Here is a 26,627-nt window from a genome sequence, read left to right on the forward strand (position 1 = left end):
ATTTTTCGTGGATTTTTTTCTTTTAAAAAATGTCTCATATTGATAAATCAATGATCAGTTTTGTGGCAAATTAATTTTTTTGTCAGCTGACTGATTAATTGACTAATCATCACAGCTGTGCTTGGGATTGAATTTTATCTAATGTCACTGACATTTATGCAGCTGACCTCCAGGCTAGTAAAACAAGCAAGAGCAACGTGACTTTGAAGCAGCTATAGTTATTTTTTTAACAATCAACCCTACAAAACTGAGAAAGGTAGTGATGAACCTACAGGATCTGCAGCTCCTCTTGACTTTACAGAGCGTTAATGAACTCCAGCTTGTTGTCCAGCTGTCCAGCTTACCATTTTTTTATTTTGGGTCACTTTTATCACTTTCATAGAATTGTTTTCAGTTAAAAAGGCTGTAAAAAAAGGCTGTTGTACACTACCTGCTCAGCACACAGATAATTAGATAGGTAAATTAGAAACTAGCTGAACAGACTGGAGCATTTGGCAGCTAAAGGGACAAATATCACCCTCAGGAGTTGGTGGTGACCAAAACAGAGCTAAAAGAGAGTAAATATTGGACTGACATTCATCAGGTGGACACAAACACAATTCCATATGAATGATAATGTTGCTCCATAACCTCTAGATCAGTGGTTCCCAACTGGTCCAACCACAGGGTCCAGATTTCTCCTTAGTCATTAGTTCGAGGTCTACACAGTTTGCGTTGAGCCATGTCATCAAGCTAGTTTGCTGTCTCTGTCCAGAAGCTGCCCATTAGTCACTCCACAGCAGGAAACAGCACTTCAGAATAAAAGCTCTGTGACAGATATTCACCAAAGTGGTAAAAAAAATAGTTATTGAAGGCTGAAGGTTGTGATTTAGGTCCTGAGACTTAGTGAATTTGTATTTTTCTTCATCCTGATGAACTGACAGGTCTCAGATTTGTGATACTGAATTACGTGACTGTCTGTGTCTCTGCACCAGCTGCTGCTCATGTTCTGTTTATGTGATAATTAAAGCGTCTGAAGAGAGCTGTCAGTGCCCCATTTGACCTGCAGCTTTCTGCCACAGCAGGACTCACCCGTCGGGGCAGAGATGAATGTGTCTGTCTGGTCAGTAATTACAACACAAGCCCAAAAGCTTCTGGAAAGATTTAATCTCACTTACTTCCACTGTTCTAACAAACAGTCAGGATGATGTCAGATGCAAAAAAATGCTGCTAAATAACTCAATCATTGAGGCTAATATCCATGATGAGATATCATGATCTGAGAGGACACGTGGACCATCGCTGCTCTTGACTCTTGATGGCTGTAACAAGAATGTTCTGACGCCGTGGTGGAAACTGACCCAAACAGGAGGACATTAATGTGCATGCACGTCTTTACCAACTCCTTAAAATGTGAAGTGAAACAAACCAAAGTCTAAAGATGGTGTCTACCTGTTCTAACACACACACACTCACACTCACACACGTTCAACAGAGCTTCCCAGCAGATCAACAGCTCCACAGCAGGCAGAAGTGTTGGGCTCACTGAGCTCACTCAAGTCTGGACTTACTGCAAGTTTTCTGAATAAACACAATCTGATTTTTTGAGTGTTGGACTGAAGCTGAGTCAGCAGCAGATTTAACAGACTTGAGTTAGCTCAAATAATACTGTGTAATTCTCCTGACTTCTCACACACTGTGTCTCTGAATCTCTTTACATGTTATACATTTTGGGGGAGGAGGGGGGGAGGGGGCATGTAAAAGACAAAACATTTTCCCACACACATGGGTAAAGGTACAATAAAAAAATAAATTATCACCTCAATAAACCAAAAATAAAATATTCATATTTGCTCTCTTATTCCAGCTCCTGTGGGGTGAGTTCCTGGTGCCGTCCAGCAGGGGGTGGCGCTGCGTCACAGCCGGCCTCTGGAACTTGTTGGAGGAGGCATAAATGGACAAATGTGATTGGCTAACACTGTCTCATCAGGACCAATCAGATGAGATAAATGTTGACATCTTTGGATGAATTGTGGCCAATTCTGTTGACAGTCACAGGACCATGAACTGTTTTTGTTTTGTGTGTGTCATGACACGTTTAAGGCCGGGCAGTTAATAATCATTACACATTATCATTCAAACACTTGAATGGATCATGATGAATTAAACACATCATGTTTCACAAAATTATGTTGAATGATTCCAGGCAAATTATCATTGAAAACCTGGAAAAGGTCATTGAAATGGAAGGGTTTTTTCCACTGTAATGAGCATGAATCTGATTATTTTCTATGACTCTGCACAGATCGTGATTTTATCACATTATATATGTATATAATATACGTAAGAAAAATATTCTTCTTATTAAATATTCTTGTTATTCAACCATAACACCCAGCCCGAACTTAAAGAAAAAAGCTGGCACTGTTCTGTATTTTTCTTATTGTCATCAAATCCCATTAAAAAAGACCCAAACCAACAATGTGTTTGTTCGCAGCACTTTGACTTCCTGTCTGTGGCTCTCAGCCTCATCTGCTCCCACTAAAGGTGTAAATCTTTAAATCTTTTTGGCTCACAGATATAAAGCTGATAAAACAATCCCACCACACGGTCCATTAAGTAGCTGTTTCTGATCATATCGCACGATCCATTATTTCTCGTCCGTAATTGTTTAAAAGTAGAGTGAAAGTTCACTCAGCAACAGGAAACAGTCATTAGAAGCTGTTTTGGAGCTTTTGATCATTAAAAGACAACATGTTCAAAAAGTCGTCAAAGCATTAAAAGAAAAATGAAATTGGAACATCAACTGTTATCTTCTAAAGCTCCAAAACAGCCTCAGAAGATAATTGATGCATAAAAATAACTTTCAACGTCACATTTAAAAGGCTCAGTAATTTCCTAAAACATCTGGTCAGTTTTTTTAACAGACGTTACTGAAACAGGACGAAATAATGCATTTGTTGGGAGCAAATTAATCCACATTTGGTGCTCTGATGAATATGTGGGGCAGCAGGATGGTGTGTGTGGGATTGGGACAAAATAAACCACAGTGTGTGTGTTCAGGGTGATGAAGGAACATGTCAGGGTACAGTGAGACTCACTGTCGTGTAGAGCAATGGAGCTCTGTGACACACAGGAAAGGATATTCGACTTTTGATACACACACAATGCTTGTTAGTAGAACCAATTAATTGTTGGTTTGAGTCTTTTTTCGATGGGATTTGTTGATAAAAAGAAAAATATCAGCAGACCAGATTTGGGAAAGTGACACTTATGCTTTCGATATTACACAATAACCCAGAGGATGATTTTACAGGACACCGACTACTAACGTTTTTTGAATTAAGCCCCAAAAATGGACACACAGCTTTTTTTTTTTTTTTTTTTTTTTTTTTAGAAATTATCTATATTCTCTCCTTAAAGCCTACTTCTATGTTGCACTTAATCTCCGTTCTCCCTGTAGGCGATGCCGCCCTCTGCACTGCTGAAGAAAAAAGTTGCCGTCTATCATCGCCATCTATTGCTTTAACAGTTGCTTGGATGTGTTTCTGAGTGCGTTTTCAAGGTAACGCGAGAAAGAGTCTGTTCACCTGTCCAGGTTTGGTTTCTGTAGAGAAAGAGGAGTGACGAGGAGTAGAGGTCAGGAGGGGGGAGTTGGGGAGTGAGGAGGGAGGGGAGGTGAAGTGTGTGTTGGCCAACTTCAGTGGGCGGCCCCTGGGATTCAGCTGATTGGTTGTTCAGAGAGGATGCTCTGTCCCGCTGTGCTGTCAAACAGCTCCACAGACAACTGTTCCCAGGATGTGTGTATGAGTGTTTGATTGTGTGCGTGTGTTGTTGTTGTTCGTCTATCTTGGTGAGGACCAATTTTAGTGGACCTGTCGGACCTTGGGAGTGACAACGTTTTTGGCTAGTCCTCACATCCTTCAAAGTCTGACTTGGTGTTTTGGTTAAAGTCCCGCTCCACTCATAAGCATGTTCTGCTTATTGTTACTTTTAGTCTGTGTTTGAATTTCACTGTGTAGAATGATGAATGTGAGTTTGACACCAGAGGGCTGTTCTCATTCTCATTTCATATGAACATGTCTTCAAGTGCGATTTAAAGAGAGCTCAGAGAAACTTTCCTCCTTCAGCAGACAAATGTGAAAACACTCTACACATACATCATTCAGCTCAGTGAGAGTCAAACATCCAGCTGAAGTTACACTAAGCTAAACATATTTTCGAGCGGAGGAGGACTTTACAGTTGGACTGTGATGGTTAGTGGTGACGGCTCAGGTTGGGGTGAGGGGCTGGGAATGCATTAAATCAATGCAGGTCCTCACAAGTATAGAAGTACAAATGTGTGTGTGTGTGTGTGTGTGTGTGTGTGTGAGTTGTGTGCATGTTGTGTAGAGCCTCAGAGGTTCTCCATATCAGCTTGAAGTTGCAGCCATTTTGGCTCCACTGTCCCACCTCCTGGCGGTTGCTATAGTAACTACTTGACTGTAGAATGCCCATGTTGCCATGGTGACGTCCTGAAGAGCCTTGTTTCATATTTACAGCCAAACCATCTCAGTTCTTGAGAACACCGCGGCACGACCTGCACTGACTGTACGACCTGAACTAACTCACAACAAGATGTGTGTGTGTGTGTGTGTGTGTGTGTGTGTGTGTGTAGGTGTGTGTGTTCGGAGCTACGGCAGGTTGTCGTCCCGCAGGCTCTCCAGGATCTGGACCAGGCTCTCCAGTCCAAACACATAGCCTCGGTCCGGCCCGTCGTGCACTGCTGTGTCGCCACGGAAACCCTTGAAGGTGGAGTGGGCGAAGTCGATCATACGTACATCCACCAGGGGGGGCTGCTGCGGAGCAGGAGGAGGGGAGAAGGAATTTAAGCTAGGAGCAGGGGAGGAGTCTGGATGCGGGTGAGGCAAGGGGTGAGGGGGGAGGAAGGAGTGGCAGTCTGAGTTGGAGGGCGGGACCTGTGGGGGAGGACGCGGGCAGGGGGAGGGAGTAGTCATCAGTCCAGGTCCCTGAGAGGACAGTAACCCCGGGTCTGGGTTCTGGCTCATGTCCGTTTCACAGGGAGTGTCTGGGGCAGGAGGTGCGTGGAGGCCGGGGCCACAGTGGGGCTCTGGAGGGGCTGCAGGAGTCTTCAGGTGTGAGGACGCATGCTGCCCGGAGCTGAGGACCTCAGGTTCCTACAGACAGAATCAAACACAGAGGGTTTATTTCATGAGTTTATTTCCAACACACACAACTGTACGTTTTTGTGGGTGGGAAGCCAGTGAGGGATCACAAACTTGCTGGATGCAGTGTCTTCATGAACAGGGTATCCAACATCTCAGTGTGGTGCAGCATTAACTCAGTAGGGGGAACCCTAGCTACAAATTATTGGTGGGCCCCAAGTTAGTCTGATTGAAAGCAAGGTCACTGTGTGTCTGTAATTCAAACTGTAATATTCAAAGTGTTAGAACAAAGTTTTGATTCAGGGCCCCTCTACAAGAAAAGGTAAATATGCAAGAAGTATGCCATCCTGTTTCAGTATTTGCAAATAACTGCATTACAACAAAGTACTGGCTGCCTATCTCATCATGGTCTTTGGGGCCCTTGAGGGTCTGGGCCTCTGGGTCTGGCTGGTAATCCAGATTTGGCTGCAGTTACTTTTGTGGAGTGTAAACAGACCTCATCTGGACTTCACATCTCGCTTTTTTAGTGACAATTCTGAGCTATAAACACAAAACATGACAAGTTCTGACTGACTTCACTGAGGAATAAATAAGTTCCACACTTTGTTCAGCTGATGAACACATCGTCACAGAGCAGATTTATTTTGACACTAAAACACAAAGAGCGCTCTCAGGGCCCCGCTCACCTTTCCCTCATAGATGATGAGCAGCGAAGACGAGTAGAAGCGATAGGACGCCTGCCTCTCCAGCACCGCCTTCAGGCTGCGAAGCTTATTCAGGATTAGCTCAAAGAGGTCCTGCCTCAGACCCTTTCCATTGTGCAAGTACTGGTAGAGGGCCTGGCGGAAGCCTTCGATCGACAGGCCGCGGCCGTAGTACTTGTTCCTGCAGAGGTAGTGACTGGTGTTCAGCTGGTACACCTGCAGAGACAGACGGCACAAACATCTCACTGCAACACAAATACTGTAATACATCACACGCTGCACATGCAGTCAAATTTTCAGAATAAAATCCAGTTAGTGAGTAAATTAAATATTGGTTTCCTGACATGGTTTTGACAGCTGTTGGATTATTAGTTAGAATCAAACATCTGTCAAATTGTGTCAAGAATCCTGGGGCCTAAATATCAGTGCAGACAATCAGTGGGACATTTACACAAGTACTGTACTTAAGTATAATTCTGAGGTACTTTACTTTACTTATCCAACAGGCTAAGGAGTTACAGGAAATTAACTGATGTATTATTTGTAGTGCTCTTCATAGTCTTTGTAGTGCTTATAGTAGAAGTAGTGGGAGTAATACTTGCAGAATTGGAGGTTGTACAGTACAGGAGGTAACAGCAGAATAATGTTAAAGTATCACTACGTCATCTGATCCTCCACCTCCCCAGAGACAAAACAGAAAATAATTACAAAAGCACAGACCATATTTTTATGGCTCTATGGGCACACACACAAATATTATGTTTACTCTACCCACTTTACCCCAGCAGAATGAACTGTAACATCAACAAATTGGAAGATGTTCTAAAGATAAATGAGCCTGCGTTATTTCCTCTACATCCTCAGGCAATTATGTTTTGCACAAGATGGAAGCTGGGATGTTTACAATGATGCGGTGGCTGTTGTACCTGCATGCCACACACTCTGACTCCCAGTGTCGCTGAAGTGCTCTGTTCACATTTCCTCATCTGCCTGGCCGCCTTCTCCTCGGAGGCGTCGTCTCCGTGCTGCCTGGTGCCCATCTTCAGGTCCAGGATGCAGGGGTAAAAGAATTTGTGAACAACGTTCTCCAACAACAGAAACTCTGGTTCAAACGATGCAGTCAAGGAGCAACTTTCTGTTTGTCGAGCAAATCAAAGCAACAATTTCCAAAGCATAAAACTGCAAATGAGCAGATGCCAAGTTGCAGAAGTGCTACGACTGATTTGTCTGATAGTCTGATAATTAATTACATTTCCTTTCTTTGCCATTTTTTCTAATTAATGTTTTGATATTGTCAAAAAATTCAACACTTCCTACAAATGTTTCACATTAACATCTGCAGCCAGTGTAGAAACTCCACACTCTTGTCATAATATGGATAGAAAAACAGACGAAATGGAAGGGACTGAAATTAATTCGTCAGTGAGAACTCGATCTCTGTTAAAAAAGAAAGTGTTGTTGAAATAAATGTACATTAAACTGAACTGATCAACACTACATGTGAAAAGATCATCAAATACAAAAGGGTGAAAATTAGGAATAAAACCATGACTGCAGAATATAAATGCTCCTATAAACATTCTCTATGCAGAGGAGGTACATAAAAGCATCGCCCACTGTGTAAGATTTTATGTTTTGGTCCATTCATGGAATTATCGGAGGGAAAAAAACACTCTAGCAATGTTATTCTATTATTTCTCCATCAAACACACTCACTGTAAAGCCTCTCCTTCCCTTAGCTGCATGTTAATATGGAAATATGGTTATCAGTGAGACAGAGTATTCCTGATGATCACTCTGAATACATTAATAGACATTTGATTATTAGATTTCAATTACACCTCGACCTTTTGTTTCTTCCTTGTAACTTTTTCTATTTTCTGATACTGTCCCTACAGTTAAAGGGAAATTCTTGTTTGAAAATATGCTAAAACACACTGAAAACATAACTCCTAATTCTCAGCTCTCAGCTCTCAGCCTCAGCGGTGATCGATTTCAATGATTTGAATGCACCACGTATCTGCACAGGGAACCTTCTCTGCCTGTTGAATCTGCTCTGACCTGACACAGATGGACCTTGTTGAGGACAGAGTGTGTGTGTGTTGCTGTGTTTTCCAGACAGCTGCAGTCTGCTCTCTTTGAAGATCAAGATCAAAACACAACCCTCGACCCGATAACCTCCGACGCCTCCCACCGTCCTTCTCACAGTCTCACTGGGATTAACATTCAGTGCCTCTGATTGTACCATAGACTGCATAAAAATAATGGATGTAGCCACTGTGACGTCACCCATCGGGTTGTGGACTACTGTTATAGAAGAAAGTGTTAATTCACCACCTGCACTGTACATTATTGCACTATTTATCATCATTTACCATATCAAGTTTATTCTTGACCTCAGAAAAAGTAGTTTGTGAAAAAATCTTATCTTACTGTCCATTTCTAGTTTTTTCCCCAGAGTTTCACGGGTTGCAAAGCTGTGGAAAAAGCCAGTGAACAGACCTTGATTTCAGTTTCTTTGTCAAATGAAAAGAGCCTGTTGAGAGTCAGTGGACTTGATTAGTTGAGAAAGGATACTGAAGAGTTTGCGGTCCTTGGATTCAGACCTCATGCGGCTGAGCTGCTGTTTGTGGCAGCGGAGGCTCCAGGGGTTGTGGCTGATCTTCTCCGAACTCAACCCACTGTTCCAGTCCAACATCTGGAAGGGAACGTCCGAGTGGATCTTTGGGTCGAGCCTGGGACTCTTCAGCTCTCCAAGACTGCAGGGAGGAGGAGAGAGAAGATCGTTAATACAGCAGAAATGACTGTTGGTGAAGAACTTTCCAACGTTCTGGAGTGATATGAAATGTTTACCGTGTTTTAACAATGACTCCAACTATTCGTCACATCCCTACTTACTTATCCGAAGTGTCGGAGTCGTGCGCCTCCCTCCTGTCGGCCCGCTCATCCTTGTGTTCAGAAGAGGAGGAGGATCGATGGAGGCTGCGCCGGGAGTGTTTCCTCCTTGGCTGCTCCCTCTCTGGAGGGTCTCGCTCCTCGTGCTCTGCCATCCCTCCCTCCATGTTGCTCTCCACATAGGGGTAGGCCACCAGGTTGATGTAGCCATCAGAGTCACCTTCAAAACAAACCAGCACTACACCTAACGGGACAGAGCACAGACAGACAGGATGTTTAGAAATGACATTTATTACAATATCAAGACAGAGAAGTATAATCCATCTTCTTAATGACGTTAAATGTCTTACAAAATGTTTGTCTCGAAACAGCATTGCTTAGAAAAGTGACAGTTACTGCAACTGCAACGTGACTCATTAAGGAGGACAACAAACAAACTGAATGTTTAAAGGTCTTCAAGGGTCATTTCTTACTTACAAAGACCTGAGACAAGTCAGGTCAAGTCTAAATTATATCCAGTCTCATCAGATGTGGTAAGGCCTGGTGTGTTGACACAGGTCTTAGGTCTGTGTGTCAACATGTCTAATAATACCCGAGTGCACACGCTCTATCACTTGATGCTGTAGAAACCTTTATTGGCTCCACAGTAAACATCAGACATGCATGTTGGTTTATATATCCAGCCAATGTCAGGTCCACATCCACTGAGAAAACCTTTAGCATGCAAGCAACTTAACATGGAAACACTGTTCGTTTAAAGGCAGCCCTGACCCTAAAGTGACACAGTATAATGTCTACTGAGGCCATTGTGGTCAAATTGACAATACAGAATGATGTTAAAAATACTGAAACAGTAACACAAGTAGAGGAGAGTCATAAAGTCAGCAAAGTGACTCAGTAACGTATACGGCAATGTCCATCTAAAGTGTACTGACACTGTAACATGAGCCACCATAGACCAGGTCAGGCTGTAGCGGCAAAACAACTGAGTGCTTTGAATGAAGTAAAGGTGTGTTTGCTTTTAATTTGCTAAAGAAAGAATGATATATTTCTTCCACACATGGACATATTCCTGTACTTTATACTTGATGCTGTGAGCTGTTGCACATCCCCTAGTCAATATTTTTGCACATTTTGGCACAAAACAATTTCTTCTATTGTAAATTGTTCTATTAAATATTAGATTTCTTGACTTTGTATTTATCGTTAAGCACTAAAACACCCAGACAAATTCCTTGTATGTACAAACCTACTTGGCAATAAAACTGTTTTTGATTCTTTTCAATGTTGCACATTGTGACTTCACAGCTGCAGTTACCACCATCTTTACATTAAAAAGTGCTCATGATGTGAAAGTGTCACTCACAGTGCAGTTGCTCAAATCAAGACTGAATAAAACAGTTCAGTCACTGGTGTTTTTAATGACTGTGACTTTAAGTGTTCTCAGTCACGGTGGGTAATATGGCTCAAACTTGGCATCACAGTATACACGATGTACTTTTGTATATCACTGTAGCTATTTATAGGTACGTGACAAATTAAAGGTCTGATTGGAGTGGTGTCTCTGTTATGAAAAGACCTCCATCCAACAGGCTCACTGGATGGCTGACGAGTATGAAAATGATGTGGATTATATGCTATGGCCTTCACAGTCAACCACACTTAGGTCACGATCACACAGAGACACGTTGCTAGAAACCAGGGTTGGAAATGAACTTTTTTGTCCACCTGCCACTGTGGCTAGTGGGTTCCAAGATCTAGCAGCCACTTGCAAATTGTACGAGCATTTGGCTGGTGGCTGGTGCTAATTTCCAATCCTGCAAGAAACACGTCACCATTGAAACCACTGTTTGCCTATTGTACGGCATGCTTGGCGTGCGCTTTTCTCTTGTGCCACATTTCACGGTTTTAAGACATGAATAAAAGTTAAAATATTCTCAACTTTGCAAGGTGCTTGTTAGTATCACAGTTTCTTAAGCCTTTAGATGAGGTAGGAACAGTGGGAGAATAGCAAATGCAGACAAAAGGTTGATATTAGGGGTATTTCTTTACAATGAAGATCTCCCCATTGTTTAAATACAAAGCAGCTAGCTGTTGGACTGTGACAGAGCTATGGAGTATGTGTGAGGGAAGGGGGAATTTATATTTGATGCCGTGATCGTTTCATGTAAGCTACTGTCCTCGAGAGAGAAAGAAAAACCATACGGTTTCCTTTTTTGTTGTGAACCTAAAACTTCCACTTTCTATGGGCTGTTTTCTCTCCTGATCTGATAACAACAACAACAGCTCCTTGTCTGCTTGAATCCTTGTTTTCTTCTGTTAATTATATTTGATTACCCACTTGCACACGCAGCCAGGGCTTTTTTAAAGTGGCCACGCCTTTAGCAACATGTCTCAGAGTGATCATGGGGCCTTATGGGAGAATGTGATGTTGATGCTCCACAGAGAATTCTATGACAAGGAGCACTGAAGCTGTTCTGGAGGAAGAACACCTTACTAACACACTTAATGTTGGGTTGTCATGTCATCTGTCATCTGTCATCTGTCTGTACAACAAGATTCAGTAAATGTTCTGAAAATTCAATGGAGAAACTTTATAGATTAAATACCCAGATAGAAAATGTCTGACGATGTATTATTTAAACATTAAGCTGTTATTTTTAGCTCCAGTAGAGCATCTCATCCCCGCTAAGTGAGACGCTGAACATCCTCCCTGTTTGTCCAAATTTAATTTTGCTGTCAGTTTGCTCAGTCGTGGGAAACAAAATCCGAAGATCACGTCCAAACTGAAGCGTGCCCTCTGTCCACAGGAAACTGGACTTCTTCACCACCTCCACACCCCAAACACAAGGAGAAATTTGATCTGATGATGTCGAAGACTTTGTGGATAAAACAACCTTGACAGATTCAGAAAGTCGTCCCTGGGCAGCTGTCTGTCTGTCTGCTGTTATTTAATCAGCAGGACAATGGTAGTGGGCAGAGATCCAGGGCTAAATATAGACTCCTTATGGACCACTGTTGTCATGGCACTGGGACCCACAATGCCAGCGGGGTGGACCGGTGGGAATACAGAGAAACTGGTAGCTGCAGGTCATTGTACTGGGAATGTATCCACCAGGTCTCATGTTAAGTCGCCCAATGGATGTTTTTTAAAGGGCAGTTAAGATCATAAGTGATTTATTGAAGCCAAGCTCAGTCTACAGGGGTTTTAAAATCTTGACCAGTTTTGGAATAATGGTGCATCACACTAAACAGGATAATATTAAGATTATTGTGCAAGAGGGAACTTGAATGCACCATCTCATGGGATCTCATGGGGAAGCAGATGTAAAGACTGAAGTTGTGTGATAACTTGCTGTTATGTAAAAATGTTTTGCAGTAAGAAAAAAACAAAAGCAGGAAGCAAAACAAGTCTGTATGAGAAGATAGTTGGGGAGACGCGGTAAACATGTTGTCAATTCTTTAGCAATAACTGGAGGTGAGATCTTAACCGTCTGTTTTCACATCTGTTGACAGTCATATGCTAGTTTACCTTAACTTTAAGGGCTAAATGTTCACCACTGCTTGGCAACACCATCAGCTGCTCCATATTGGCATGAGCATAACTGTAATCATCCAGATTTTAAATACTAAATATCCCAAGTTTAAAATCACTTGGGCGGCTCCAGTGAGTTTGTGAGCAGTTTGAGACTGGATCTATAAACCTCTCACATTACCAGAAAATCTGGGCCACACGTCAGTACCAACCACAGTCCAAGACCAGATTTCTCCCCGGATATTGATGGGAGGGGTGAATCTGGAGTAAATCAGCCCCAGATTCTGGTGTGACTGTGGTTCAGAGATAGAGCAGGTTGTCCACTAATTGGAAGATCGGCAGTACAATCTCCGGCTCCTCCAGTCTGCATGTCTAAGTATCCTTGGGCAAGATACTGAACCCCAAAGTGCTTACGATGGTTGTTCCATTGGTGTGTGAGAGCATGTGAATGGTATGGTAGCCTCGGCCACCAGTGTGTGACTGTGTGTGTGAATGGGTGAATGTGACATGTAGTGTAAAAAGCGCTTTGAGTGGTTGGAAGACCAGGTAAGAGCTATACAAGTGAAGTCTGTTTACCATTTACCCCAAACTCCTGTAGTCTTACAGCTCAAATACATGGAACGTGGACACACTGCAACGTGTCTGTCGCAGCAGAGAGCGTCAGAGCTGCTATGCTGAGCACAGAAGACTCTTGTCTATTTTTAGGTGGCTTTTTCTTCTTCTGCGCCCTCAAACAGGTGAAAACTACACAAAACTGTGTAAAAAATGAGTACAATCTGTTTAAAAAGGATTGAAATTAACACCTTATTGTACCAGAGTCAATGTGATGCACCATATTTATTTTTGTCACATTAAAATCCATTATATCAATGCATCCTGTTGTTAAAACAAGCCATTTAATAGGTAATACAGTTGATGTTAATAAAGCTTACACTTCCAAACACTCCATAACCAACTGCATTATCAATTCTCAAAACTCAATGGACACACAGTGAAGCTGGCAACAACCACGCGCTACAAAGACTGAGTCAGTCAAGTAGCAGTTAAAGAAACCCCACTCTGTCGCGTCCATGCCCAATGTATTTCGGCTTTTAGTCAATGAAATGTCAAAAAATAGTAATTTAATCTTCTTTCCAGGCATCGATTAGACCCCATAACACTTCTCTTTGTTAATCAAGATTACATATGTATGAGTATTTCCATAGAAAAACACCCCTTCATGCCTTCAGATGGCTCAGATGTAACTCTACATCTTTGCCTCATTACGCATGTGCAGATCTCTGAATATGCAAATCAGTCCACTCCTCAGCCACTCGCCTGCAGCTTGAGTGTACCTGCTCACCTTCGACTCTGCTCATCAATCCCACAAACCTCTGCTTGTTAACATTAACAGATAATGTGAGCCTTCGGCCTGACTACATTATTGAACTGCCAAGAATGTGTTAACATTTGTTAGAAGAACCTTTTCCCTGATCGCTGGCTCTGACAGGTGGAAGTGAAACATAACATGCAAAATAATTGTACAGATGGAAAGCCCCGCCCCACGAGTTGACCGTTTTGGTTCCTTAGGGTGGTCGACTCTCCCAGAGTCAACTCAGCTGGGGATGAAAACTTTTCTTTTTGCGATATTTGGACTGTTTTTTTTTTTTGTTTTGTTTTTTTTAATTTTCAGCATCTCCACTCAGTGATGCACAAATTGAAAATGTGCATGAAAATAGGTGGATAAAAACACATTTAATCATGCACAGTCTTCAGTGCATACACCCACACAGTCCTCACAAAAGGACCAATCAAGAACAATAACTGAAAACACCTATGTGGGTGCTATGTGGTAGAACAGAAGATTTAATCATTATTTTTTTGTGGTCCAAGATCTTTCCAAAGCTTTCTCACCACCCTTTGCAATTAATGTTTTTGCAGCTGTGAATAACTCCTCAATGATTGTACAATGCATTAAGGGAAAACACTGTCCATCAACAGCTCACATAACCCCACTACATACTCAAAAAATTGATGAAGTGGGACACAGATCATGATTTGTCGCGCTTTCCCTCCAAACCTTCCTCATGGCAGACGTTTTTACATCAAAGATGGATGAAACAAATGTAACATAATAAGGACTGCTTTCCATCTCAGTGTTTCAGCGTCAGTCTCTGTGTATGTGTTGGCTCTCTGTTGTGACTTTGACGCACACCTAAATGGAACAGAGCCATCATTAATGTCATTAGTTACACCTGCTCCACCCACCATCAAAATCTCTCTTCATCTCCCAACCTACTTTCATTCGTCATTGTCTCCTCTCTTACATAGTTTGCTAAAATGATAAATAGGTCACATGCATGTAGGAGAGGATGAGGGGTGTGTTTGTGTGTGTGTGTGTGTGTGTGTGTGTGTGTGTGCGCGCGCGCTGGCTGTCAGAGGGTTTTTATGTCTGTTACTGCAGCAAAAGCAAGTGGAAACAGCTACATTATGTGCCCGGTGATGAAGAGCAGAGCAACTAAACCACTTCACTGCCAGTAAACATCCGTACTTCCTTACATCTGTCACTTCTGCATCCGCCACCGACCCCAGAGGAGTAAAGATAATTTGGAGCAGCGTTTGATATACGGGGCAGCCGGAGTCCCTAAAGAGACCTGAGCTCCTCTGAAAGCTACAAGTCTGTGGTGTCACAAAAACCTGATTAATAATCAAAAATTAAATTATAACATATCGACACCTACTGTCATGAAAACACAGAAAAGGTATCTCTGCACAACAAAAGTTGAATAAATCTCCCACACGCTGTCTGTCATATTGCTGGCCTTTTTAATATTTCATACAATATTTCCGTCAAAACCAGTTTAGCAGAAAGCAAGATGGTGTGCACCAATTTTTCACTTCTATTAAAAGTATTTCATTTCCTACAATGAACAACATGGCAAATAAAAATAACTTTTAAACATGTCTGTGGCTCTTTGAATTGGTCTTTCTTTTCTGTCTATAACATAAATTGTTGTATGCTTAGTAGCGGGGATTTTTGTGTATTTTCTGCATTCACTCCAAATCAGGTGTCGCAGCAAAAATGCCAGTCCTCTCAAGTATTTTAATGTAAGATCTAAGGCCTGGATTCAAGGCTGTGGCTGTGAGGCCGCTGGTGATGCTTAAAAAAAGTAGCATCCAGGGCTGAAAAGTTGAAACAGAATCCATTTTTGGAGAACTACAACCCCACATTACACAGCAGTGGACAATCATATAACCGGCAAACCAGAGGATGCCTACAGTCCACTGGAACAGGTAAGACACTATCTTTCTATTGTTAAATATTAAAGTGATTAAAAGAAATAAAGTATGTATTCACAGATTGCGTGTACTATGCTTCTAATGTCATGACTTACTTTGTTTATGTGTGGATTTGGAATCCATAGCTAGATTTGCTAGAGAGACTACAGGCTGGCCACCCCTACTGACATTCAAACTAACTGTTATTCATTTCCAGATAATTTTGTGTCAGGAAGCTAATGGAGAGGGTTTGCATGTGGCTCCAGAGCCACAGGTTGCCTTCCCCTGTTTTAGGGCAACACAAAAAAAACTTACCAAAGAAAAATACGTAGTCGCTGAGAATGGGGAGGTTAGCTTTCTATAGTTGGTCTCCACCCTCCACTCCCATACAAATGGGCTATTTAAGTGACACTCCCACACTGCTGCACAACCCTATGGCTAATCCCAGCAACGCCTGATTTGTGTGAACCCAGTCTACGCACCGTGTGTGGATCTGGTGTGAGATTAGATGGACGTATCTACTGTAAACTCATCTGTAATCTTGTGTTGTGGCTGTGGTGAAGTGGCCACGACAAGACAGTAGTTGAACCTCTGAAAATGTGTGTTCACGGATCAGAGTGGCTACAAGTTTTGGCAACATTAAGTTTTGTATATTAACTGTCATACAAACTGCAGCTATGACATTCCAGCTATGACAGACGGTTTCCCACCGACCCGAGTCAGGTGTTAGCAGAGAGTACAAACTAGTTAATAAGTGAGCAGAAAAGTCCAAATGGACAACTGAAAGTAATGGAGAGAGGATTAAATGTTAAAGCTTTTGCCCCTCTGAGTGGCAGAAGTATGAATGCAAAATTTACCAAATCAGCTGAAAAAAGACAAAGCCTAAACACAACAACAGGACACAACTCCAGGATGAATATGTCTCGTATGGAGTAAAACACAGCTGTTGTTTCAGTGCATTTATGGTTTTCTCTACAGCAAAATACTACAGAGCAAAGAAGAAGAAATTTGATAAGAGGGTACTTAAGTCCATCTGATAACAGGGCTGTGGGAGTACTTCGATGTAAAGGGCTGATATATGAAGTTCACCAAGAAACCCAGCTCTCATCTGTGTCTAATACTGAACATCAGTGGGATGTGACTGACCTTTATACTCTGGAGTGAACTCCTTCATCTCTGGAGGCAGAGACTCGTAGAAGCGCTGCTCTCTGCTGATCAGAGGCTTACACACCGTGTGGTCATCATAACGCATCATACTGGTGTGACCCCCCACCTGCACGCACACATACACACACACACACACACACACACACAAAAACAGAAGAGGTAACATAAGAAATGAAATATCCATTAAGTCTTTTATCGTATTAAGTGTTTTTTGACCTTCATTTTAGCCGTTCCTACCCACCTGGTGTACGAAGGGCTCCAGTGGAACGCCTCCTGCCCGTGGTCGAAGTGCAGCCCCTCCCCCCTGCCCCGCCCCCTGTAACTTGTTGTCCATGTTGTTAGTGTGAGGGAGGCACATGGCTCCTGGCGGACGCACTGCGCCTCCTCCTGCCGAGGACAGAAGGATTTATGAAATTAGGTGTCAGAGAAAACAAATCTGGTCTTGTTTTACAGTAAAGCTGCCTGTAAACTCTGTGAGAAGAGAACTGCTCATCAGATGGCTGAATAGCTTTGGAAAGGCCCTCCGCCTACACCTCTGACTCCAACACGTTGTTCGAATCACCCGGCTGTGAGGTGTACAGTTCGCTCACGCAGCTGCTCTCACTAGGGCTGGGTATCACTGAAAATGTTTTGATGCTCTACCTGAGTTACTGAAATGATATCACGAGTCACTATACCTTTAGGATAATACAGTTTATCAGCCAATAATTAAACTGAATCAATATTCTATTTAACAAGCAAACAAAACATAATCAGCTACACAGTCTAAAACTGGCAAATGTATTATTCATATCAGGAACTATATGTTCATAAAATAAGAAAACAGTATCACAAATCTGACGAGACATTTGATGTCAGCTTTTGGTACTTAGTGAACCAGGTAAAGTCTCAGGGCCACAGATGCATTTCAGTTATTGTTAAGAAAGGTTAATGTAAAGAGCAGCAGGTGCTCACCGCAGTTTGAGCCGAGATAAAACCTCCAACACACAAAGACAACATCATCTTCCACCTTAGGGCCCTGATCACACAGAAAGCGTATCCCAGGTAGCAAAACACGAGATGTGCCGCACTGCCTTTCAAACAAAAAAAATTGAAGGCAGAGGGTACTTGCTGTAGCTCTGGTTGAGGGTGAGAGGCTGTCAGTAAATAGTTTGTTGAGCACAGATAAACAGATCTGTGTGGGTACATGAGACCCTAAAAAAGAGGGTGGATCACGGGGAGTACCACCAGTTGGTCCAGGAGCTTCGCCTCCATGATGGCTGTTTCCTGGTATATTTTAGGATGACTGCTGTCTATCGTCGGCTCGTATAGCTCTGGGTATCCAGCAACCGCTACCACCAGTTTCTCCTCCATTGTCTACCAAATATAAACTTGTTGTCATGATGACCACAGAGGACATGCCGCCTCTAAAATCATCCAATTGGACAATAGGAAAAAAGATGACCAAAAAACTGATGACATGGGGCATTTTTCCATTTTAAGTTGATGTTTTTTCAACTTGTGGAGTTCAGAACGCTCCGGCGAAAATGCCAGATGCTTAGAGCGCAGAAACATGAGGCGAGCAAATAACTTGGTTCTCATTAAAAACAATAACAAAAAGGCGCCTCCAGCTGCTGATACACTTTCTGATCTGATCAGGACTAATACTCCTGTTCTCTGTTGCTTCTTTAATCTGCAGAAAACTTTGTTTTACCAGACAGAAGAGACATTACAGGTCTCTTTAATGTTGCTGTATGCTGATATCTAGAATAGTTATAAAAATATGTCTTTAGTTTTGACACTCAATCAAAGGAAATGATGTAAAACCTTTCATTCTAGTGTTTTGGTGACACCATGTTCACAACTCTTGGCTCCCTCGAAAGATAGAGAAAACCAAACAAGAGGTGTGAACGCTGAAAACTCCCTAATTAACAAACAAAAATAATTCTATGACCTCCGTCTGACTAGCTGAGATCTCCACAGTAACACATCAGGGCACTGCTTGTCGTGGTCTTACCTTGGGCATGGGCTCTGTTGTGCAGTGACGGGGAGGGAGGGGCGCAGGGCACCACGGGCTGCTGGGAGCGCACGCCGGCCCCGGGGGGAGGCGGCGCCAGACCGAAAAACCACCTCGCAAGGCCTTCAATCAGAGTGCTCCAATCCACCGCCGGCAGTACAGAGACCCAATCAGGACAGTGGGTGGGGGGGCAGAGTTGGGGGGAGGGCAGGAGAAGCAGGGTGTCAGGTAGGCAGGGTCACCACTTCCTGCAGAGAGAGGAAATGACACCATGATAAGTTTAATGTGTATCTAGAGCTGTGTTAACTGTTTCTTTGGCCACTTACAGTGAAGTCAGTGTGCTATAAAACCAAAACTATGAGCTGAAAGAGGCTAAAACACAGATTTCTGTTTGTTTCTGTCACTATGAGACATCCTTTTCACATCACACCTAGTCATTAGATCCTAAGTAATATAAAAATACTGATGACTGCACTTATTTTGAAGTTATTTATCACAATAACTTTAAATGAGTTGAGTTTTTCTAAACAGCTGTGACTTAAACTGGAGGAGCTTGCTGGGAGTGACATAAAGCCTGGGAGGCCTGCCTGAGAAGCCAAATTTTTGGGTACAAAATCCCTGACAACCCAAGGACTGCTGGTAGGCAATAACCTCATATCATTAAGTTCATAAAATTTATCCAAATTTACAAACATATAGTATATTCCTACAGACATCCCTTTAATCTTACGTGACAGCAGATGCTGTATTCCCTGCAGACTCACTCATGCTGACACTTAACCGTCCACAGGGCGCACCTGATGCAAAAATATTTTCACCAGCAGCTGCCATTTTCTCACCATCTGTGCATATATCTTGCTCAAGACAATATCGTGTGTTGTTCATGGTCTCAATGAATGAAAGGAAAACATAAAAACTCTTCTCAGATGAAAAGAGAATAAGCTAAATTCATAAATCACATTTGATTAAATTGACAGTGGATAATGATTTTAGTGCTCTCTACAGTATAATGAACTCAAGATGTGACATTTGTATAATGTTTTGTACATAGATTGTATATAAAAATAAATATACAGTCTATGGTTTTGTAAGTAATGTTTTCAGATTTGGGATTTTATGTGTTTAATTTTCAGATACATTTTCAACATACATGAATATTACCATTATAATAGCATCAAATACTAGTTTAACATTACAATCTGTCAAAAACAAGTTTTATTGTCTTCCTTGAACTCACTGCACTGAAAACCTATCAGCGTCACTGCTTCACATAAATGAACTAAAATAAAGAGGACCAGTCTACAAATTTCCGACCACCGGATAACCAAAATGTTCCCACACTGCTGACTTCAGTATGCTCATGATGAGGTGAGATGATCAGTAAATCATCAAAGTCAATGCACAATATTGTTTTTTCCCCCAAGTTACTATGGATGTCATATTTCGAGGGATCCGCGTGAGCATGGTTTCCATGGGGACGTAGCTGGTTTAATCTAAAGTAGATTGGAAAAAACGATAGACGCAGACGGGGCCGTGATAAAAACTAACAAGGACATTTGACACAGGACTAAGAGTAAATGAAAAAATAGCTGACAAAATTAACAACAACAGTTCTGAACCAGACAGCACATAAAAATAACACACACACACAGACACACAGTTTTCTGGGCATGTTGCCACAAACAGTTGACATCACATATTTCAGCATGTCAGGTTACTGTCTCACACACACACACACACGCGCAACACACACAGAGCGTACGCAAATAAACACATTTTCTCTCTCTACGTCATCCCTAAACAAGGGAAAGTATTCAGCGATTAAAGTGTGGGAAAAATATAAAAATCCTACTGTATCAACTGGGATCTTCAACTTCCTGGAGCACACTCTACTCCCAAAACAAAGATACTGTCTATAGTTTCAGTGTAGCGCCACCCCAGATGTCCTCCCAGCTCTCTGCTGATCACTTGAAACTTGAATTTTGAAACATCATCCGTAATCCGAGAGGACATTTTGTAATGCAGGATTTACTCTCCAATAAGCTGTCGACACATACATCCATGAGTACAATGGGCAGCAGAATGATATCAAAGCCCATCTGTTGCTGAGTAACATGGAAAATAAAAACCACAATTATAAACGATTAGCATTTGAAACAATGACACTGGAGACGATAACAATGGAGTAAAACCTTTTTCTCCCAATTACCACATCAAACAGCTAAAAACACCACACAAATGTAACATAGCTTGTTTCTAAAACTGTTTGAATTAATGTTGGAGAACATGTAAATTTTAATTGCAGGTGAGTCATCAATGTACGCATGAGATGACGGTTCAGTGTAACATACTGCAATTAGACGCCTAAAAACAATCTGGTTTAATGCAGTTTAAAGGGGACCTATTGTGCTTATTTTGGGTTTTGGGAACATGTTCACATGCTTTAATGGTCAGAAAACACTTTATTTACATCACACTGTCTGTGCTGGAAATCCTGTATTTACCCTTTATCTCAGATGCTCTGTTTTAGCGCCCGTCTCTTAAACATGACCTCCCCAGTCTGCTCTGATTAATCAGAGTTTTGTGGTCATCTTTGCACCGTCATTGCAGAGAGAAAGCACTGATAAAAGCTTATAAACACAACCGGACATGTTCCAGCAGGAATATGACCTTAAATCTAGGGAGAAATTAACATTAGCAACCAAGATTACATGTTTCCCTGACATTAGTATGTAGCTACATGTAGCAGTGTGGGCTACGTTACGTGCCTGCAGCAGATGACCATATAAAGAAATCTGTCAGCTTGTCTCAACAGTAGATAAAAATGCTGGAAACAGAGTAGTCAGATGGGTCTAAAGCCTGAGGTCTTTGGTCACAGGGATTACTGTTACATGCTTTTACCTCATTATTTGTAACTTTGGCCACATATGTTGTAATCGCCTGACATTGTAACATTATATATATGACAGAAAATAAGGAATAATACAAAAGGTCACCATTAACGAAAAGATGTATCTGACAAAAGCAGAAACCAACTTCACAAATTCAGTTTCCACTGACAGACGTCCTGGTGTCCAAGTGGTCAAAGACCCACACCACACATACACTACAGTATATGACCAAAAGTATGTGGACACCTCAGTCCAACTATGTCTGTGACTGCATCTGTTGTTCCTGGTTCCCTTTAGTTCCTCTGAAGAGAAATCTTAATCCTGCTGTAACAATGATGTTTTAGACAATAACGGATTTTCACCTTTGTGGCAACAGTTCGGCGAAGGACATTACAATGCCCCCATGCACAAAGCATCACTAATGCTCTTGTGGCTGACTGGAGGTAAATCCCTGCAGCCAGGTTCAACATCTTGTTTAAATCCTCTGACCAGAAGAGTCGAGGCTGTTAGCAGCAGATTAATGCCCATGGTTTTAGAATCATGCTCAGCTATCACATATGGGTAAAATGTTCAGGTGTCCATATTTTTTGGAATATAATTTTCTTGATTTTTCCCTCCTGTCCCCTGCCTTCACTCAAATCCCCCTCTATCACCCCCTTTTCAATCCTTGTATCCCATCATGCACCTAAACGCTGCCTCAAAATGAGTCATCATCGCCTGTCTGAAGACATGAGAAGAAGGGAGGAGGAAGAGAGGTAGAAATGAGGGAGCAAAGAGAAAGAAGAGGATTGGATGAGAGAGGCAGGCCCATCAATGACGTCACAGCCTGCTCATGCATACGTATGTGTGGGTGTGTGTGCTTCTGAAGGCATCATTTGGTCAGTGTCAAGGCTGCAGTGAGGCACGACGCTCGCTGATGTTATCACGATGTGGGCTCATGACAGTGGAGTAACACCAAACACAACCTCCACACACGACAGTTCAGGTACAGCTTGACATTTTTAAATACAAAAACAGTTCTCTTACGCAAGACAGAAACTCAGGTCATATTTAAAATCAATGTAATGTGACATTTCACGTTATTAACAGAGTGTTATTTTGAATTCAGCTCAGCTGAGAAATATAAATTACGTCAAATTCAAATGCCATGTGGTCCTTCAAATTGTAATCCTTAATGGAACAAAATCAGACACACATATTTTTCCTCTTGTCTGTAGTGATATCTATCAATCAAGATTGCTTTGGTGTAAGTTGCCGAGTGTTGGACATATCCACTGTAGAGATGTCTGCATTCTCCCCAATATAATTGATCTAGATAACACCTAGCTTGTGGTGCTCCAAGCGCCAGAAGCAGCAACGTCTCTTTCCAGAAATCATGACCTGCTTACTCAAAAGTTAATCCACAGACCTCATGTAGGAACTTTTTACTTAGTCTTTCTACTGAACTACACCCATCAACTGCTTCACTTTGCAGAAGGAAGCCTGCATCTACCCATGGACGAGAGGCGAGAAGTAAACATTGATGGCATCCTCCTGGCTGAGCTGTAATGTTTGCTGGCTACGTGGTGCTAGGTGAGCTAGCAGTAGAGGTACGTATTTTTTGGCACCACAAGGCCGAGTGTCATCTGGAGAAGGCGGACATCTCTACGGCCGATATCTCAAACACTCTGCAGCTCCCACCAAAACAGACTGGATGATAAATAGCGCTACAGGTCAGAGGAAAATATGTATTTTTGATTTTGGGGTGAACTCCCTTCAAAACGTGAGTCCTGGTTGATGTGCTCACTGGTGGTAACCGCAGGTGTGTTTTAATTACATACATAAGAGGTAATTGCACCATGCAATTACTGTATATTGAATGGCTGCAATCCACAAGAAAGGGGACGAATTTCCCCACAAGGCTGAGGCCTGCTGCTTTGTGACAGGAGCAAAACAAGACCTTGTTTTTCAGCAATATGATGATATAAAAAAATGATGGTGATAAACAGTCACACGTCCAAATACTATTCAGAGACCAGTATCAATTTCAAGTGTTGAGCAACTATGCCAGTGAACCACTGGAAGGCTTTTAGTGGGACGTTATCACCAAGTGTTTTTCAATAGAACCTCGAATCTCTTTTTGATTTCAACATTTTTTGACATTTTTCTGTGCAACAAGTGAGCTGCTTCACTGAAAACCTTGAAAACCTCAGACCTACAACATGTCATCAAGGTAAGGCATGCCTTTAACTACACTGTGGGCCCACATCACAGGCAACGATCACGACGGCTCGCAGCACCGTGCACGCATTTGGCCACGATGGAAATTCAACATCTAACTGTCTGATCTCAAGTCACGATCCAAGCTTGACCAAGCATGAGCTCCAGATGCAGGCTGGATCACACTGTGCACACACACACTCATGCACACTCACGCACACACACACAGACAGCGTAAACAGTGTTTCCCATGAGCAATGAATTCTAAAGTTAGCAGCAAACAGTAAACATCAGGTCACATCTGTTCTGGGATAAGTGAAATCACCCCAATGATCCATGACTTTTAACATTTCACTGCACTCAACAAGACACACACAGAAACACAGTCGACTGGACATTTCAAAATATGAACACACGCAATCTGGCCCATTAGAGGACTTTGCACACCTAATACTGATGCACTTGTGAGGTCGGGGGGGGCCGTACACATGCCTGATTTTTAACCACCAGGAAAACGTGAGGGTGCTACTTGTGTCTTTTTTGTGCCAGCTTTGAAGAGCACGGCAGCAGGTTGTGTCTGAGGTTGCTTACCTTAACAAGCACCATATCATAGTCTATTTACCTGAATGCAGAGCTGATCCTCTCGTGTGTGTTAGGCCAACAATATTGTCCGTGGGTCAGATGTAAAGCTCTGGCAGCCCTGCACTAAAATGATTGACTTTTCCATATTTGCCACAGACTGATATTTACGGAAGAAGGGAAAGATAACTGTCGGCTGTGATTGTCTGACCTTTGTCACATGACATGATGCTGCTGAGTTCCAAAAGCTGTACTCAGTTTATCTTATGGTACAGCTGTCATGCCTTAAGAAATAGGTGCTCGGGAACGCGTGTGCACCGCGACGGTGTCACTCTGGTGTTTGAGCACGCCTGCCTACATTGAAAACAATGAATCTGAGGGCACAAAAAACACGACATGTGTGAGGCCCCATATAGGTGCCAGGTTTCAGGAGCAAGTTAAAAAGTCAGTAGCCTACTTCATGTACAATGCTGTTTCAGAGGCTTTTCTACCCTGATCACAATACAGTTCTCTGAAATATGAACACTTATTGTGGTCGTATTTAAAGATGTTGAACAATGTGCAAAATATTGTCAATCAGCAGCTTCAGTGCAAAAGAATTTGTGTCATGGTCCACAGAGGATGACTTGCAGTAACTTTGATCCCCTGTCCGTCACCATCTGGTCAACATTTTATTTCACCTGCAAAACTAATTAAAGTCCCATCAGCCTCAGCTGTATGTTGAGCTTAATTGGCAAATATTAGCTTAGTAACATACTGCTAAACATCTACACGTTAGCATTGTCACTATGAACATGTTGGCATGTTGATGTAAGCGTTTAGCTGAAAGCATCGCTCTGCCCAAACACAGCATCAAACAGCCGCTAGCATGACTTCTGGCCAAGATCAAACAGTATCTGGTCACACAGAGGTAGGTAATGGGGTATTAGGTGATGAGGTATTAAGTGAACAGCTGGTGTTTGATAACGCCTCTGTACGGTGGTCTTGTCTCCGTTAGTGGATCTATATGTGTCTCCAGTGAATTCCTGGCACATAGACAACAGGTGTGTGTTTCCAGCGGGCAGCGTCCTGTATGCAATGTGATGCAGAGGGCTGCGAATAGGCTGGTGGAGGGCAAAGTCAAGGACAACTTGCCTCCCCCTGCTGTCTCCTATACACACTATCCTCCTCCTCCTCCTGTTTCCGTCATCCCTCTCCCCAAATCCCCAAATCTCCCCACCTCCCACCCCGTCTTAATATCTCCTCCCCTCCTTCAATGCTTCTTTCTCTTAGGGCAGATCGATCATACTGTAAAAATAATATTTCACTCCGGATTAATATTGATATACTGTTATGTTAATTTCTGATTGGCTATCATTTCATTAAGATATTTATACACAGTAAAACCATAAATACTGTACATTATTGTGGGCAAAAATATCATTGAAAAGGTAATATCACAATAATAAGCTTTCCTGGAATGCTAGAATTTATGCTAACCATGATTGCCATGGATTTTTATTCAGTGTTCACTTAGTCTGGTTGAGACGTGAGCTCCTTTGAAAGCTAATAATCAACCATTACTTTTCAGCATTTCTAATCCTCCAGTGGCTGGCATTAGAAATAAATGAAATGCTCAATCCCCAATGTTTTAAATTGGGTGTGTGTCTCAGCCTTCGTGTTGTTTTGTGCACAATGTAAATATTTAATTATTGTGTGTGGATTTGAATCTGATAGATCTGTGATTTTGATTCAATGCAGCATTGGCTACCAGACCACATAGATGTCGTGTGACAAGAATAGAGATCTCCTGGCTGCACACTTTCCTCCTGCCATTGTGAACACACCTTGCCAGATGCCTTCACTCTAGAGGCTCAGCAGCCTCCCTTGTGTTGTCTGTCTGAGTGAAACTGCAGGAGGCAGCGCAGGAGTTCGCAATTCAAACAAACAAACAGACAAACAACCCAATCTCTAATCGTCCCGCTGTGTCCTGCCAGGTGTGGCGAATAACCTGAGTGGCCAGCCAATCAGCTTAGAGGATCTGTGTGAGCATATCTTACATCATCAGCCATCACTGGGACAAAGCTGCAGGCTCACTACAGCTCTACGACACTGACAGACTGATTAAGCTGCTATTTCTGACTGACCGACCGCGTGTGTGTGTGTGAAGGAATCCTTCTGTCCTTCAGTAAGTCAGAGATAGAGCCAATTAAGGACTTCCAGGGATCTCTAAGAGTAGAAGTGCGTAGTTTGGCAGTGAGTTGCATCAGTGTTGAATTT

General features: G+C 42.4%; 1 protein-coding gene across 1 annotated transcript in view; it reads right to left on the reverse strand.

The window, feature by feature from the left end:
* Positions 1-3,796: 3,796 nt before the first annotated feature.
* ip6k1 (inositol hexakisphosphate kinase 1) overlaps positions 3,797-26,627 on the reverse strand; it is a 32,188-nt gene continuing 9,357 nt past the window's right edge. The window contains exons 2-9 of the mRNA XM_033626523.2: positions 18,700-18,947; positions 16,945-17,090; positions 16,683-16,809; positions 8,747-8,987; positions 8,426-8,607; positions 6,775-6,950; positions 5,831-6,064; positions 3,797-5,156 (exon numbers count right to left, since the gene is read on the reverse strand). Coding sequence (XP_033482414.1) covers positions 4,653-5,156; positions 5,831-6,064; positions 6,775-6,950; positions 8,426-8,607; positions 8,747-8,987; positions 16,683-16,809; positions 16,945-17,061 — 1,581 coding nt within the window. The 5' untranslated portion in view covers positions 17,062-17,090; positions 18,700-18,947 and the 3' untranslated portion in view covers positions 3,797-4,652. The remainder of the gene's footprint in view (positions 5,157-5,830; positions 6,065-6,774; positions 6,951-8,425; positions 8,608-8,746; positions 8,988-16,682; positions 16,810-16,944; positions 17,091-18,699; positions 18,948-26,627) is intronic.

This window comes from Epinephelus lanceolatus, chromosome 1 (genome assembly GCF_041903045.1).
Source record: "Epinephelus lanceolatus isolate andai-2023 chromosome 1, ASM4190304v1, whole genome shotgun sequence".
Taxonomy (NCBI): domain Eukaryota; kingdom Metazoa; phylum Chordata; class Actinopteri; order Perciformes; family Serranidae; genus Epinephelus; species Epinephelus lanceolatus.